General features: G+C 38.7%; 1 protein-coding gene across 3 annotated transcripts in view; it reads left to right on the top strand.

The window, feature by feature from the left end:
- The window catches only part of Opcml (opioid binding protein/cell adhesion molecule-like), a 1129591-nt gene that overhangs the window by 1021724 nt on the left and 90574 nt on the right, over nucleotides 1-17293 (top strand). For all 3 annotated transcript variants that reach the window (XM_005378577.2, XM_005378578.2, XM_005378576.2), the window contains one exon: nucleotides 9231-9356. In XM_005378577.2, the coding sequence (XP_005378634.1) occupies nucleotides 9231-9356 (126 nt within the window). The remainder of the gene's footprint in view (nucleotides 1-9230; nucleotides 9357-17293) is intronic.

Here is a 17293-nt window from a genome sequence, read left to right as displayed (position 1 = left end):
TTGTACACACAGCTCTAGCCAAATGAGCTAACTGATTTCAATGGATCACACAGTTATGGAAGAAATAAGATTAGAACTTCTCCCCCCTTACACATCATGCAGTGTTTCTTCATACACTGCCACCATAGTTTGTGTGCAAAATATTGTACAAAATAGCCCAGCATGAATACCAGACTTCCAAATATATTCTGGCTTAGGAAAAAACTCCCCATTAAAATGCAGAAAGGTAATCCCCCAAGAATAAAATGTTGGATCCTTAAAAGCTTTACTGTATTATTTTTATAAATTATCCCTGAGTGTTTCAAACTGTAATGAAAAGCATTTCCTATTTCTATTAGTTTTCACATGGTCTCTTAATATTTTGTTATTCCCTGAACACAATAATAACATTAAAGTGAAAACAATAATAATAGCTATTTAAGGCTCTTTGAAACCATTATCGCTAATCTAATCTCCGCATCCCTGCAAGGCAAGTATTTGTATGCCCATTTTACAGTCAAGGAAGCTGAAACTTAAGAGCTCAAGTTATTTTTTTCAAAATTCAAAATGGAAAGAGTGAGAAAGAAATGGTATTCAAATTTTTGCCTCTATGACTCTCAGAGTTTTTGTCATTTTGTTTTGTTGCTTGGTTTTGGTTTGGTTTGATTTTGGGGGGAAGGGTCTTTCGAGCGTATCAAGCAGTCTTAAATAAAGCAGGAAAGACACATATCTTGCAAGGACAGAGATAGGGTAAAGTAGAGGTGGTGGGATGACTGTCCATGTGAGAGTTTTTCAAGAGAATGTGGGCAGCCATCTCTAGTGACAACAGGCCTGCCAGGCAGGATGTGGAGGGTCAGAGCAGAGCCTGGCCAAGTCTGAATTACTGACAAGGACTCAGGGCAAAACAAAGGCCCCATGCTAAGGCATAGTGCTGGTTCCTCCTCTCGACTTCAGGTTGAATTCACCTTGGAGACTCTTTAACAGTGTGACTTCCTGTTCTGTTTCAGATCTAATATTCTGCAATTAAAAAGAAAAAACTCTCCAAAATTCTTATTGGTGTGGGAACTCCTAGTGATAGAGGAAGGATATACCTAAACATTTGGAGAGAACATATTCCCTAAGCACTTACTTTCTGCCATGGTGTATGAGTTTCACTTCATAGAGGAAATGAGTGAGATCTAGAGGACTTCAGTTGAAACAGGTATCCAGTGACTACAGCAAATGCAGGACCAGCATCTGGACTGTGTGCCCAATGCTAGTGTCTTGCCACATGGTACCATTTTAGTGGCTCTGGCCCCTGAGACATGAATTCTAGCTTTCTGCTTTGCAGTCTTCAGATTTCATACCTTGTCTTGTATGCCTCAGAGATGTCATCAGGATCAAATAAAATAATGATGCGAAGAACATGTACTATGGGGGAGGATAACTGATTACACCACCTAGGACTCTACATGTCTGACCTTGTTGGGCAGTGCTGGTCATACAGGAGGGGATGTCCCTTCTGCAGTCTGCCTCATGCAGCTGTGCTTTTTGCACCCTGTGCTGGGATGAAGTGCCTATTCCTAAAGAGCAGAGCACAGTGCAGGACCTTGTATCCCATTCCTCTTAGAAACAGACAACCCCTAAGGAAGCAGATAAGATAGAGACAAGTGGTTCCCTCATGCCTATGTGTGATATTTGCCTGGTGCATTCATTTGCTTAGTTTAAAAAGCTCAGTTTAAGAGGAAGACACTGACAATTATTTTTGAATATGCACTGTTAGAGCCAGTGTACATTGTATATACTTATTAATATTACATATAATTACATATGCCTATACATACAGTGGTACTGTGGCTCATGAACTTAATTTGTTCCACGATTCAGGAAAAGATGACCACATTCATGTTCATGTTCGTGTGGGAAAGATGGCCACGGTAATGTTGGTCACTCAATGTGGAGTTCACAAACAAAGCCTAAATTTTGCCAAACGCTTTTGTGAACCAAATTATTCACAAACAAAAGCATTCATAAACCAAAGCACAGCTATAATATATATGTGTATATTTATTTCCTATAATATATAATACTATTGGTAGATATACAGTATATTATATATCATTTATGATAATTATTCATCAATATGATATACCTCATTTAATTATAATTATATAAATTCTATTGCATAATTACGTATAACATATGACATATCTTATATGATTTAATATATTCAATGTAATTAATTACTTTACATAATTTTTAATATATTTACTTTCTTTTAATGTAAGGAATCTATTCCCAAGTATCCACAGCCAACTTCATCTTTCACCTTTGACGTAGAGTCAAAGCAACCGAGAGGTTGGGGATTTAGCTCTGTTGCACAGTGCCTACCTAGCAAGTGTAAGGTCCTGAGTTTGATTTCTGGTACCAAAAAAAAAAAAGAAGTTGAAAGAACCAAGAGTTTGAAAATGAACGATTATTCAGATATTAAGCCATTTCTCTGATTCTAATGGCACAAACAGCATCAGCAACGAGTATGTAGAAAAAATGAGAGCAGCTACCATTTAGGAAACCCATATTTGCTTACTCCAGGCATTGTCTCAGTGTGTGCATACACTCACACTTGGGTCTCCTGTCAACCTGGAGAAATAAGGTTTCTTCATCTGCATTTTTCGGATCAGGAACAGGAGTCCAGAGATGCTAAGTCCAAGGTCCCGTGGGCTTTTTGGGCCCCAGAACCTGAGCCATGTAACACAGCCTCTCATGTGCATTTTCTACTACATCACAGCAAAGGTACACAGAGTAGGACTGGTGTGTACAGGGTCACAGTGCCCTGTTACCTCTGCACAAAGAAATGTTTCAATTTCCAGAGAGCCTTTTCTAATTTAACTTTGCTCCCACACAAGGACACAATAATCTGTGTAACACAGTCTACATAATAGACATTTACTTACAAATTTTATCATGTGTCAAGTGTAGCTCTAAGTAGCAGGCTAATGATAGCTTACTAAGTCTATAGCTTATGGGCCAGAGAGAGAAAAATACAGTCACGCTAATGAATATAAAAACACAAAACTATATACATGTTATAGAGGAAAGTGTAAAGGTTAAGAAGAGGTCATAACAAGCGGATCTGAATTGTATGTGGTCAGGGGAGAGTGCTCTGGGGTCATTAGCAAGGAATTCAGAGATAGGGAAATTAATACTAACTCCAGAAGGGACAGTTACATAGTTGAAGAAGAAGGTGCTGAATTCTGCACCCTAGAGATTAAACATTTACCCATTCCTCTTCCTGAAATTTTCAACACATTGTAAGATAATCATTTTAAGCTATTCACCCATGCTTTACATTTGGGACATGTGCTACATAATAGGAATACAAGGATAAATATAAAGGACCCTGTCCGTAGAATAGCCTAATTGCAAAAATAAATAGTATGATAAAGGAATAAATAAGAATGCCTTGGGAAGAGAAAAGAGACCAACTAATCATTATGAAGGAGCTCCAGTTGAGTTGAATATTAAAAGATGAGTGACTGTTATGGTTGAAACATTGTGTCAACTTGGGGAGTCTAGAGGTTTGGCTAAGTGACTCAGCAGGAAGCCAGGATACTTACTTTGTATACACCCTGCGCCTATGGAAGAGGAGGGCATGGAGATTATGTGAGAGCTACACACCCCTTAGGTGGGGGTAACCTGTTTACAAAATAAGGCAGGGAAAAAGAAGCTGCTTGCCGCCATTCCTGCCGTTTGCTCTGGCTGTTTGCTGTTCAGCTGCCATTCCCCCCTTTGCTCTTGTTGGTTTGCTATCTCTGCCTCTCGGAGCCATCCAAGTATGGACTGAAACCTCCACAAACTGTAAGCTAAATAAACCTTTCCTTCCTTCATTTTGGGTGTTGGGTATTTTGTCTCAGCAATGAGAGAAAAGTAACCAAGACAGTGACTTATTAGGCACAGAAATGGGAATGAATTTTCCAGGCAGAAGGGATCATGTGTGAATGCACAGAAATGAGAATGATGCAGTTCTGGAGAATCTGTAACAGAGGGGCTGATGGTCAGGCTGCAGCCGGGCTCTAAATGTTCCCATACATCTTATTAAGAAATTTGTACTACATGCCTAGATAGGGCAGATACTGGAGGTTGTGGGCGGAAGCAAGATATTTACAGTAACTATGGGAAGTGTTTGGGGTTTGGATTCTATGATAGAGGTAAGTAGAGAATGAGGAGACCTTTGTGATAACCCCAGCAAGAGAAAATGTGCATTTCCACTAAGTCAGTAGACAGAGTTTGGAAAGGAAGGGCTAGGTTCAAGAACATGTTCGAGGTGTTTGTCATACTACTACAGGTCTAGAGAGAATATGCACATGTCTCATAGTAACCCAGAGCCTAAGGACAGCTGGAAACCTGTCCGTTCCTCAAGATACTTGATTACACTTGATAATGTATGGTCTGTCTGTCTACAAAAATGCACAAAGACATATAGTGACTTATACCTACCTGTCATCCACATAAAATCATACCATTTTATAGTCACTATAGTTGTTCTATGAACAGTCTATAAGACCAGTGTAAAAACCCTGTTGTAACCCACCACCATCAATGAAAAGGTTCTACACACCACACTATCAGCAGAGAAAAAGTGTCTGCAGACATAATTTTAAAACTCATGTGCTAGTTGTTGACTTTTAGTTATTTTTTTGGGCTAATTATTATGTCTTGTGTCTAGATGTACCCCCCCAAAAAAACCCCATGCAATAATAGGTGGGCTTTTGCAAAGGTGGCTGGATCTAGAGTGCGTGCTGTTGGAATTAAGGGTGTGTGGTTACTAAATCAGTCCACTGATTGGCCTGGCACTGCCCTAAACCCTGCATCTTAGATAGAATATAAAAGGGACAGAAAGAAGTAGGTTGTTTCTTTGCTACTTTGTTGCTTTGCTAACTTCTGCCAGCCATGGATGGTTTCTCCTCTGCCATGCCCCTCTGCCATGCCACTTTGCTTTGGAGCCAGCTGATTATGGACTGCAACCTCTCCAAACTGTGAGCTAAATAAATTTTTCCCTCTTTAACATTGCATATTGAGTGTTTTGTCTCAATAATGAAAAAGGTAACCAAGACAGTAATCTAGGCATTTCAAGTATTATTATCTATTTATTTGTCTTTATACATTCATAAGCACTAATATGATATATAGACTCATTTGTCTCAGACACTTTACAGAACTGAGCAATGATCTCCTGCCAAAATATGAAGCACTTAAAAGCATCCCTAAGTGATTTTTTCTTCTAAAGTTATCATGGAAGCAAGGGTAGAGTCTTAGTATTCTTGCCAAGTTTAATTCGGGTTTAAAAGCAAATCAGAACTGCTTTATATGGTACCTCTCTTGGTAAGTAACACATGTGGCCTTGGCGAAACAAGGATAGTAAAGACAGGGTTCTGCTGTCAGTAGTTTGCCATGAGCAGGGCAAGCCTCCTGGAATGAGAAGGTTTTGAGAACTGTTGCACTGTGGCAACTGCCATGAGTGAAGATGTTCTGGGAAGACATTTGAAGCAGAATCAACAACATGCAAAAGCTGGTGGATATGAATGCTGTGGTGCAGGAGCTGATAAGCACAGTGTCATATATGCTCTGACATTCACTAGGCTTAGAATTTGGGGTAGTTTTCCTAATTCTCTTTGTACCTCAGGTTCTTTACATTTAATAAGCAGAACATTTCTTCGATTTATCTCATAATTTGTAAGGTACTGATGAGATCGTGCCTGTGTAAAACAGTTTAGAAATGAAGTTAAATATGAATGTTGGTTACTAAGGCTACCATAATTGAGAACAGAAGGAACTTCCCTTCCTATCAAATCACGCTGTACCCACACCTTTGAAACTACATCTTTCTTCCTTGGAGAAAATTACAGGATGCTGCTGAGTTGCAGCGGATGACAGGTGCATGCTGGGCTTAGTGGGCATGCCTGGCTTCCACTGGCAATGCTGTTTCAGGAAGGGCTTTCTTGATGGGTGACATTCACCGAGCACCTGGGAGTGAAGAGGTCATGCAAAACACCTGTGGAATCTCACGAGCATATCTTCGTGCAGCTGTTTTAAATGATCAAATGAGCTATACCATCTATGGAAATGATGGCTGTGGAGTGGGCCCTTCGTGAAGTTCCACCCGTCAGGGATGCAATGTACTAAACCATTTTCCACTGACAGGAAGTGCTTCCTTGAGCTGTGTTTAACTGACTTTCCAGGAGTCTCCAGGGTCTAGAGAATGAGACCCTCAGATGCCCCAACACTCACAACTACACAGACATTACTTTGAGAATATTTTGGAAGTTGCACTGTAGTTGTGGCTTTATAGAAGTGAAAAAAAAGTATTGACATTTCTAAACTCAGAACTATTTTTTAACAAGCTAAAAAAGACTGAAAAACAGGTAGAACTATTTCCTCAAGAGAAACCAGTATAGTTAGAAGGTACACTATTTTTTCCCTGTATGTATTTCAGTAAAATATGTGCTCTGAAATTTCAGGGCAATTCCTAATGCAGAAATAATCCAAAATATGGCAGATTTATAAGCGAGGCAATTTTTATTTATTTGCTAATGTGGATTCCCTTAAGAGCTCAAGTGTTGTGCTTGTTACTTATGGCTTCTCCTTGAAAAGTCTTACTTGGAAGGTCTCTGCAGTATAAAATTTCTGGCTGCAGAGTGGTCTGAAATGAGCATCAGCCATAATTCTCTTTTGTCACCAGGCCAGGGTGGCTTGGAATGTACTAACATGCAACCTGTTTGATAATTAATAATTCATAATTAAAGTAGCAGTACAAATAAATCAGCACAACTATAGATTTGGAATCTGCTCTCTCTGTTATCTTCACTTTTGTCTCTGAAAAGAAATTAAGAATAAAGTATTAGGCATTGGAAATCCTCTCTTCAAAGCTGTACTTTCCTAGCTTTTGGAGCTCTTCAGTTTGTTCTTAGAATCTTTTTTCAAAGACACATTGGCATGTGCCTTTCCTGTCTCGGTGTCTGCCCAGAACTGGGACATGGTGTGATGTCTGCCTGTCTTGCTGTGCCTTGCTCTCCAGAGATGAACATGGGACAGCACCCACAGTGCCACAGAGTTGGTTCTTGTCATGCACCTTGACCAAGATGCAGCAGAAGAGAGAGTTTCAGGATGGGAAAGGAGGCTGGAAAACTGCAGAGGGAAGGTGATATTTGAGTGCCCCTTTCAGGAGGAGCCAGGTTGTTCTGGGAAGAGTCAGAGAAGGAGGAGGAGAAGCAAAATTATGGGAGTGTCCGTGTTCTTCACACACTCCAAGAGAGCTGAGGGGCTTCCATGTGCTGGGTAAATGGAAAGTGGACTAGAGCATTAGACACAGAGAGCTTCCCTCATGCAAAAGCACTCATGTGTGATGCCTGCTCTACTTTGAGGAGCTAAGTGTTAGCAGGGGAGCAGTGAGATTAAACTATTGTCTAAAAGGGTCATTTTTGAGGCATGTTGGAGAGAGCTTGGAGGGATCAAAACACACCATGTGGAAGGTTCCAGGTGAGAGCCTATTGCAGTTGTCCCCGTGAAAATTGGTGAGCATCTCAACTTGAATAATAGCAAAGAGAAGAGTTCGGAAAGAATGTGGGTATCTTCCTGTACTGAGATTTAAATTGAATTGTAAGCAAAGTCTGGAAGTGTGACAGTGTAAGACCAGCGATCACGTTGGCTCTGAGGTGGTAAAGATACGAAGACATGGTCCCGGCCCAGGAGAAGAAAGCAATTATTTGTTAAAGATGGTATTGTTGCTGTTAATGAAAGCATCATAGTCATCATCACTGTTGTCTTAGCAGCTAACTTTTGCTGAGTGATTACTTTACAGTGGGTATTCTGCTAAGCTCTTATTCCGTTTAAACCTCATACCAGGGTAAATTTAGCTACTACTAACATCTGCATTCAGACGAGGAAGTCCAAACCATAGACACGAAGTCAGATTGCTGGTTAAAATTCTATGGCAGGTAGGGAGCTGAGCTAAGTTGAAAACCTTGGTCTGTCTGGATCTAGAGCCCTATTCCCAATCACAGGGCTACTATGCCATTAACAATTACATTTTATAGCCTGGATGGTTCACAACTTACAATGAGTCTACTTAGGATTTTTTTTGACAAAAGCATTTGTCAGGAGAAATCTTACTTTGATTTTTGATTTTGGATCTTTTCTTAGGCTAGTGTTGTGCAGTGTATACCCCTTCACTATCACACTGGGTAAAACAGGGGCCACCGTGCCTGCTCAGCCACAGGATCTAGACAGGGAAGCCACTAATCCTGTGCATTGTGCTGTTACTAAACCACGATGTTCAGTTTACTGGCTATAATAACCTATTCATGTGGAAGGCTGAAATTTTTAACATTTTTGCATGGAATCTGTTATCTAGGAAAACCAAGGAACAAAAATCTGAAGAGAAACATTTCTATTATGCTGCATTGTTATGTGTGTTCCAAAAATGGAATGCTATACATAAATAGGTTTATTCTCATAAGAGTTTCAAGTCAGGATGCATTTATTATGACATCATCCGTCATAAGTCAAGAAGCATTTGTATGATCTTATGAGAAAAACAGTATCAGGGACATTTGTACTGGCTTGTTGAGTCCAAGGAGAAAGCAATTAACTCTAATTGAGGAAATTACAGAAAATTGTACTGAGTTTTAAATGATGTATTTTAAGAGATTGGTAGGAATTTTCAGGTTAAGAAATGAGAAGAAAGAAATTTCAGGAAGGTACACCCTGTGCAAGGTCTGGAGAGTCCAAGAAATGATAACTGACCAGTGCATTTGTCTTTTTGACTGAGCTCTTGGAAGAGTCCTGTGGTTGGGGACTACTCCCCTAGGCCACTGATTCTACTTAAAGGAATGAACATGTGGGCAGACAAGAACTCTTGGAAGACTTGGAATGTTCTTTTTGATTTAGTCTTTGAGTCAGCAAGCAGCAATGCCTGTTTTTAGTGTCTCTGCTGCCTCACACTGCATTCATACACACACACACACACAGGCACGCGTGCAGGCACGCATGCGCACATTTGCTTCAACAGAGCATAATCCTAATCTTTCTTCTATCAAGCCTGCGATATAAATGTTGTCAGTGGCCATATCCTTGGCAAATCAAGCAACCTGAAATTATTGTTGAGAACAGTATTCATCAGGAAAACATGTTATACACGTATTATAGGCTAACACTTTCTTTTAAGTGCAAGGAATAATTCTCAAGCATTTCTTCTCTCCTGCGTTTCTTTACAGTCCCTCCACAAATCATGAACATCTCCTCAGATGTCACTGTGAATGAGGGGAGCAGCGTGACCCTGCTGTGCCTTGCCATTGGCAGACCAGAGCCAACTGTGACGTGGAGACACCTGTCAGTCAAGGGTAAGGTATTCCCTGAGCAAGTCTGTGAAAGGCTTGGTCTTCATGCATGAAAAACTGCAGGCAGCAAACAGCATCACTGTGTATATACTACAGTAATGTAAGCTCAAGAAGCAGCATGCACCAGGGGCTGAGTATTCCATTCCAAAAGAAGACTGTTATAGCAGAAATTTACTGAATTATTCTCAGCCTTTGCATGGACTCAGAAGGCTTTTGTTTTCCATACTACAAAGAACTGAGGTGAGTAAGAATAACTTACACAAGGATATTGATTTCTCAAGTGGTGATGGTTGTGTGCCTTCTTGTAGTGCAGGGCACCATTAGACGCCCTGGCCGTACAGTGCATTCAGAAAGGTTCTTCTTGCCTTGGTACACTCAGGATATTTACCCAGAGTTACACTGCTTTGACCTATACATAAATAGCTCACCTTGAGTGGAAGAATACCATAGAAACGGTAAGTGCACCAGGCCTGACTTGGCTGGGTGCTGAATACTTGGCACTGAAATTTTGATAATGGTCATCTTCAGCTTGTGAGGAAAGCAGCCAAAAAGGCACTGGGCCCTACCACCTTGGACATAAAACTGCCCCACATTGAACTTGAAGTGATTGGCAAAGAGCCCCTTGATATATTTATACTGTTACTAGAAATTATGATTAATTTTTGAAATTATACAAGGAACAACTGCTCCCTCGGGCGTCAGAAAATTCAAGCATGAAACCCAGTAAATAGGAAGTTATGTAGAGTGCTCCTGTATATAATGGAAATAATGTACATTTTAAAGAAAACATGAGACTAAATCTTAATGACCTTGATAAGAACAGGCAACTGCTAAGTCACAAAATAAAGTAAGAGTGATAAATGTGTATTCGCTTGCTAGGCCTACCTAAACAAAGCATTGAAAACTATGTAACTTAAATAACAGAACTTTATTTCTTCCCATTTTTGGAGTGCATGTGTTCAAGATCAAGGTATCTGCAGAGGTGGTTCCTTTTGATTCCAGTGAGAATCTGTTCCATTCCTTTTTTCTTACTTCTGGTGATTTGCTGGCAATCTTGACAATTTCTAATTTGTAGTTGCATCATCCTGATCTACCTTTACCTTTACATGGCATTTGTGTGTGTGTGTGTGTGCGCGCGTATGTGTGTGTGTGTTATGTGTCTATCCACACGTCCACTTTTTGTAAGAACACAAAATACATTGATTAACTTGATTCCCTCAGGCGTCAGAAAATTCAAGCATAAACCCAGTAAATAGGAAGCTATGCAGAATGCTCCTGTATATAATGGAAATAATGTACATTTTAAAGAAAACATGAGACTAAATCTTAATGACCTTGATAAGGATGGGTAACTGCTAAGTTGATTAACTTAATTTACCTCTGCCAGGTCTTATTTCAAAATGTCACATTCTAAGGTGCTGGGGATTAGGAATTTGAGGTATTACTTGGCAGGAGAATACAACTCAACCCATGACAGGTTTTATCAAAAGTAGAAACATCTATTAAGAATAAATGAAGAGTTAAGCAACAGACTTAGGGAACCAAGGTATTATACATACACCTGACAAAGAATTTACATCCAGCCTATATAAAGAATTCTTATAACAAATTCCTAAAGCCTACCTCACAATGAGGAAACATTTGAATTGACAATTTCAAAACAAAAGTCACACATATCAAATAAGCACATACAAATATACTCAACATCATTATCAGCAATTAAAATTAAGCCAGTGAGATACCATCAACATAACCACTGGAAAGACCAAAATTTGGGACTGATAATATCAAGTGTTGGGGCTGGGAATTTAGCTCAGCCGCAAAGCTCCTGCCTGGCAAGCACAAGGTCGTGAGTTTGGTTCCCGGTACTGGAGAAAAACAAAACAAAACCAAAAAAAAAAAAAAAAAAATACTAATATCAAGTGTTGGTAAAGCTCTTATATATGAATTCTGGGGTTTTGAAATATTTTAAACACAAGAAATATTTTGACATTTCATTGTAAAGTGAAATATATACTTCACGTATGACCTCACTAGCAATTGCACTCACTAGCAATTGCACTCATAGATGTTTACTCAAATTGAAAGCATATATCCACAAATATATACTGGACACAACTATTCTTACTGGCCCCATACATAGCAGACTCACACAAGATATAACCCAAATAAGCACCAGCAAGCAAGTAGATAAACTGGATTATATTCAAACAATGGATCAGTTCTCAGCAGCTGGAACCATTGATCCACATTACAAAATGAATGAGTCTCAAAATATTATGCTAAGAAAAAAAGCTAAATGTAAATACCTGTGCTGTGTATGCTTTCCTTTACGTGATGGTCTAGGTTAGAGAAGACTAATTTATTGTGAAAGAAGCCAAGTCAGTGGCTACCAAGGGTAGGACTTTAGAAGAACTCATTGGGAAAGGGTCTAAGGAATTTGGTGGTGGGAGGGGGAGAGATGGAAATGTACAGTATCTTGAGAGAAATTATGGTTATATTGGTGTTAAAAATAGTCGAAACTAATATTACTGAAACTTTAGTATATGTGCTGCTGAAGGGAGCATGCAACTTTAAAATAAGTGCATTATATTGTATGTAAATTGAATTTCAATAAATTATGAAATGTAAATACTGACATATAGGAGACACTGCACTGAATTTTTCACATAATTTCAGGCATCAATCTGCTAATCTTAGCAGCACCAAAAAGAAATTGCTTTAAAATATTAACAGCATCACCTAATCTTTTTCTGTTGTCTGTCTTTCCGTCTTTCTTTTTCTTTCTTTCTTTCTTTCTTTCTTTCTTTCTTTCTTTCTTTCTTTCTTTCTTTCTTTCTTTCTTTCTTCCTTCCTTGTCTTTTTGAGACAGGGTTTCACTATGCAGTTCAGGCTGACCTTCAGCTCACTTTGTAGCCCAGGCTGGACTTGAACTCACTGCAGCCCTCCTGCCTCAACCTCCTGAATTCTGGGATTACAGGCATGCACTACCATGCCTGGTCTCTGTTGTCTTTCATACAAGTTGAGAACAGGTATTTTGTCTCTGTCTCATTATAGGAAGAGATAATGCTAATAAATCTGCGTAATAGTCTTTACATAAAGACCTCAGATAATGAAATATAAAATGTCAACATTTTGAAATAATATTTATAAGAATATTAAAATATACATGAGGGACTCTACAAAACTCAACTTTAATATAAACAGAATAATAGTATCTCTTCCCAAATACATAGGTCCCAGGGAATTTTGCCTAAAGCCAGGGATAATTTTGGTTTTATAGTGTATACAAAAATGTACCTAGCCATCAGACCAATTGTACATATTTGGTAAAGTCAGGTGTATTAATAAATGCTTGAAATCCAAAGGGTACATATCTGATCCTAAATATGTAGCTCTGTAAGCCTAGAAATATTGTAAAAGTCAATTCGACTTTGTGTAAGTATTTTGAAGCAATTCTTTCTCATGGTAGACTGGTAACATTTACCAGTTAAAAGAAAGTAGATTCATTTTCATTTCCAACCTCTTAGATAATGTGATAGTTGCAATTTAATATTTTAAAAAATCTAACAAATTCTGAATTTAAATGGTCTTTGAACTGTTTTGCTTTCTCACACCTATGCCTTTCTGTTCTATCTTTCATTTCTACTGTTGTCTTTCCTCCCCACTGTCAATGACATTTAAATATTTCAACTCAAAGGACTATTTCCTAGGTTGGAAAAACTCTGGAACCCAGACAGTTTGCAAGTTTAAAGTTTGCATCTGCCCAGTGGCTACCAATATTTATTTTTTAAGAAGAACCTTCATCTCACTTGGAGTTAGGCATTTGTTTTAAAGGACTGGAAAAATATCCAGTGAAACTTGGATAGGAAACAACATTTTGTGAAAATTTTGTGGGTTAGTTCAGCATGGAAGAATATGAAATAAAGGTTACAATGACATTTCTTTTGAAATTCCAATAGGAGTACATGGGAGGATTTAGCTGACTAGATAGCTGTGTTCCTAAAATGCTAATGCAATGCTTGAAATATAAGGCTGAAATTTGGAGAGCTGTATAGGAAGAATGAATAAACAAGATTTTCATTTGGCAAAAAAATACTATGCTCTAGAGATGATTAAATATTAATGATTAACAGCAGTCACTCTTATGCCTTGATTTTAAAATGATGGCATATATGCCATCAATTCCTAGAAATTATACAAGGAATGGAAAATAAATGGAAAACTATATCCACTATCACACTAGAAAATAATAGTAGAAGCTTTGCTGAGTCAGACACTATGAAGAATCCCCGAAATATACAAAGTAGGTAGATGTAATGAAGGAAACCTACAGCTCAAAGTACAGGAATATGGTCTCTTCTTGAAATAAGATGTAGTAGAAAAATGCAGGGTTTGGGTAGAGGCACTGGCACATGTTTTAAACTGGCTGGGGATGCAAGGAAGAAGAGGTGGGGGGCTCTGGCAGAATTTGACCATTCTCCTGGGGTAAATACTTCCATCTTTACCACTTTCCTGGGAATCCCTTCAAAGGAAACTTGCTTTTCAGGTGCATTTTCTCATACATACCTACCAAAAGTGAGCCTTCTTACAAAAGGAGGGTAAGAGTATTAAAAAATACCTCTGGCTTTCTTGATCTGTAGGCTGAGTAGGCACGTGCAGACTTCCTGACCTCTGCTTTCCTCTGTAATGTTGAAAGGATGCCAGCATTCCCAGAAACACATTCCATCCACCTCACTTCCCAGGAGAGCTGCAGATTGTACAGCACCATAATGAAGTGTTGTGAACATCTCCAAGAAAAGCACTCCACAGACATAGCTTGCAGTTGACTAAGCATTTGACCACCAAGCATTTGACAGTGTTTTATTGTCTGTCTTTAGATACAAAAAGCTATGCTTAATTTTGTATAGCAGATAATAGCTTATTAAAACCTATATTCATATGGATTAGATGAAGAACATGGGGCTGCTGAATCACCTTCACACACAGCTGTACCACGTGATGTACAGCTCAAAAAACTGGGATAAGAATGGAATCTCACAGCCCACTGCCTTAAAGAGATTTCTGCAGCAAAGGATAAGGACTCTCAAAACAGGCAGGCAAAGTAGGCTAAGAAATGGCTCTTGTTTTTGGAATACACTATGAATCATCCCAGTTTCAAGAGTTATTTTCTTCCCTCTTCTTGAAGAGCAGGAGAAAGGAAACTGGACCAGCACAAGCAGGAAGCTGGCTCCTCATGAGTGATCTGAAAATAAGGCACAGAGATGACGTGGGAGGCTGAGGCTGTAGAGGCTTCACTGTTCTAGGGAGACTGATCTTTCTTTCTCTCTTATGATGACGCAGTAATCCCCTCTAATGCCTTTTGCACCTGGCCCCATTTCTGATGACATATTTGGGAAGGGCAGATGTTTGGGGAACTTAAGAAAGTCCTTTTTCTATCTCCACTGAGATTTTAAGATGACAGCCATTCACCTGTGAGGGAGTTGCTCATACAGTCTACTCATACACAGTAATACATCAGGGAGCAAGTGAATGAATTATTTCACAGATGTGAATTTTCAGGTAACTGAAGCTGACTCCTTTATGAATTGACTTGGGTCATTTTTAATGGAAGCACTTTAAAAATGTACCAGGTTCTCTTCTGTTTCCTTCAGTCTAGTGAATGCCATTTAACCTCATCTTTATACTGCAACAGCAGCACTGTACAAATCAGCATCTCAGCACTGGAATAAGGAAGAATATGGCCTTTGTGTACTATTTAAATTCTCATGTCTGTTTTATACTTTTCTTCCACTTTTCCCTTCCTCCCTCCAAATACCCTATTAGTTGTCGATTCTTCCTGTAGTCAGCATACCTGCCTTTTAGAAGCCACCTTTCTTTGGTTTATTTGCTTCTAATTTTTCCTGATAAAGAATCTAAATAATCAGTGGATTCGTCCTGAGTAAGGACCAGTGATGGCAGAGGAGCTTCTCAGAGGAAAGGTGCACCGCTCTGATGAGAGCTGCCTGGGGGAACTCGTGTCGGGCATTGTTTTAGATATATGAGGTTGCAGGAAGACTGAATTCTAGAGAAGTGAAGAGCTACTGCCAGTAAAATCACCATGTGTGGTTCTGACCTGGTTAGACAATTCTATCTTCCATTCCCTCTGCCAATTGTTAAAGTTAAGAAATGTGTTTATCCATGGCTATTTATACTACTGCCTCTCTGTGTTACTATAGAAAATCCTGGGCTGAAGTCTTGAACAGTTGCCATGTCCTTGCTACTCCAAATAAATGAAGCATTACCCACAACTCTATGCAGTGTCAGTCTCTTTGGGCTGGTACTGTTAGCTCATAAGCTGAACATGGACTTCAGAGTCTTATAGACCCGAGCATGAAATGCAAGCTGAGCTATTAACATGTTGAATGACTTTGTAACTGTTACTTTAATCTCCTTCATCCTCAACTCCTTGGACTGCAAAATGGGACTTGTTGTGATAACTTCATCAGGTTATTTTAGGGATAAAAAGAGAAAATGGATGGAAAGCATATAATAGTGCTGATGCATATTAAGTGTGTTAAGTGCAAATTAAATCTGTTCCTTCTGAATTACAGCCATGCCATGCTTTGTTCAAATGCATTCTCTGAAAACTTGCAGCCTACAGTTAGCCAGGGAACTGACTGTGATGGTGTCATTATGAGTGTCAAGTGTGTATCAAGCCCTGCTACGTATGCTTCATGTGATTAAACTCATTTAGAACTTCAGCAGCCCCCAGAGACCCGCGCTAATATATTTTACTATTCTACCTCTACATTCGTGTCTTGTTTCTTCACCACTCCTGGGTCATTCATTTGATGATTTACTGTTTCTTGTTCTACCCACAAATTGAGAGTAATATAATAATTTTATTTGTGATGGCCAAACTCTGAAACAACCCATCCACCCTTCATTTGGTAAGAGTTTAAGCAAACCCTGGTATAGCCCCATCATGTGTACAAAGCAATAAAAAGGAATGAATGACAGATATATTCAACAACTCAGATGGGCCTGAAGGGCATTATGTTAAGTAAAAAGAGACAATCTCAAAAGATTCCATATTATGTGATTCTAATTTATAACATTCTTGAGATGGAAAAGATACTTATAATAATGCACAATAAACCAGTGATTGCCAGAAGTAAAGGCAGGGGATGAAAGGCAAAATGAGAGGAAGTTGCTTTAGTGGCAGACCAGTGTAATTCTTGATCATTGTGGCAGTCATATTCATCTTCATATACATGTGATGATACATATGTGAAGAAATGTTATAGAAATATACACAAAAACATGAAAAATAAGTTTATGTAATAACCGGTAAAATCCAAGTAAGCTTCCCATTATATTTACAGTATATGTACATACATAATTACAGCATGTGTGTATAGATGAAATACATACATATATTTAATATTTAAGTACTTGTCTTGCCATTGTTGAGGAACTGTGTAATACAAAGATGGAACCTGCTCATTATTTTACAATTTTTTGTAAATCAATAATTTTTAACAAAATAGTTACCAAAATAAGAATAAGTAAATTGACCTATAGTTTTCTATAAGTAATCTATTCCTATATACACTTTTCAGAAATTTGTAGCTTATAATATGTTTTCATAGGAATCATCTCAAAGGAGTGTACAGCTGCTCTTTAAAATAGGTCAGAGGAGGCATACCCTGCCTGCTTCATGCGTAAGGAAACAGATGGAAAGGTTAAGTAATGATGAATCTCACAGCTAGCTATAGTTAGATCCGTGAAAGGAACTCAGTTCCAGATTTTCAAATCTGGAGCTCTTTCTACTATACAAAGATATCTCACATGGCTGGAGTTGGGACAGGTGCAATGTAAAATGATTTTTAATCAAATTCTGCTTGTTATCTGGGACACCCAAGGGTGCTCACTAGTTTTGAGCATCACCTGTATGC

The sequence above is a fragment of the Chinchilla lanigera genome, unplaced genomic scaffold, assembly GCF_000276665.1.
Source record: "Chinchilla lanigera isolate Chin_1 unplaced genomic scaffold, ChiLan1.0 scaffold00011, whole genome shotgun sequence".
NCBI lineage: Eukaryota > Metazoa > Chordata > Mammalia > Rodentia > Chinchillidae > Chinchilla > Chinchilla lanigera.
Note: the sequence above shows the minus strand (reverse complement) of the source record. Positions and strands in the feature narration are given on the sequence as shown.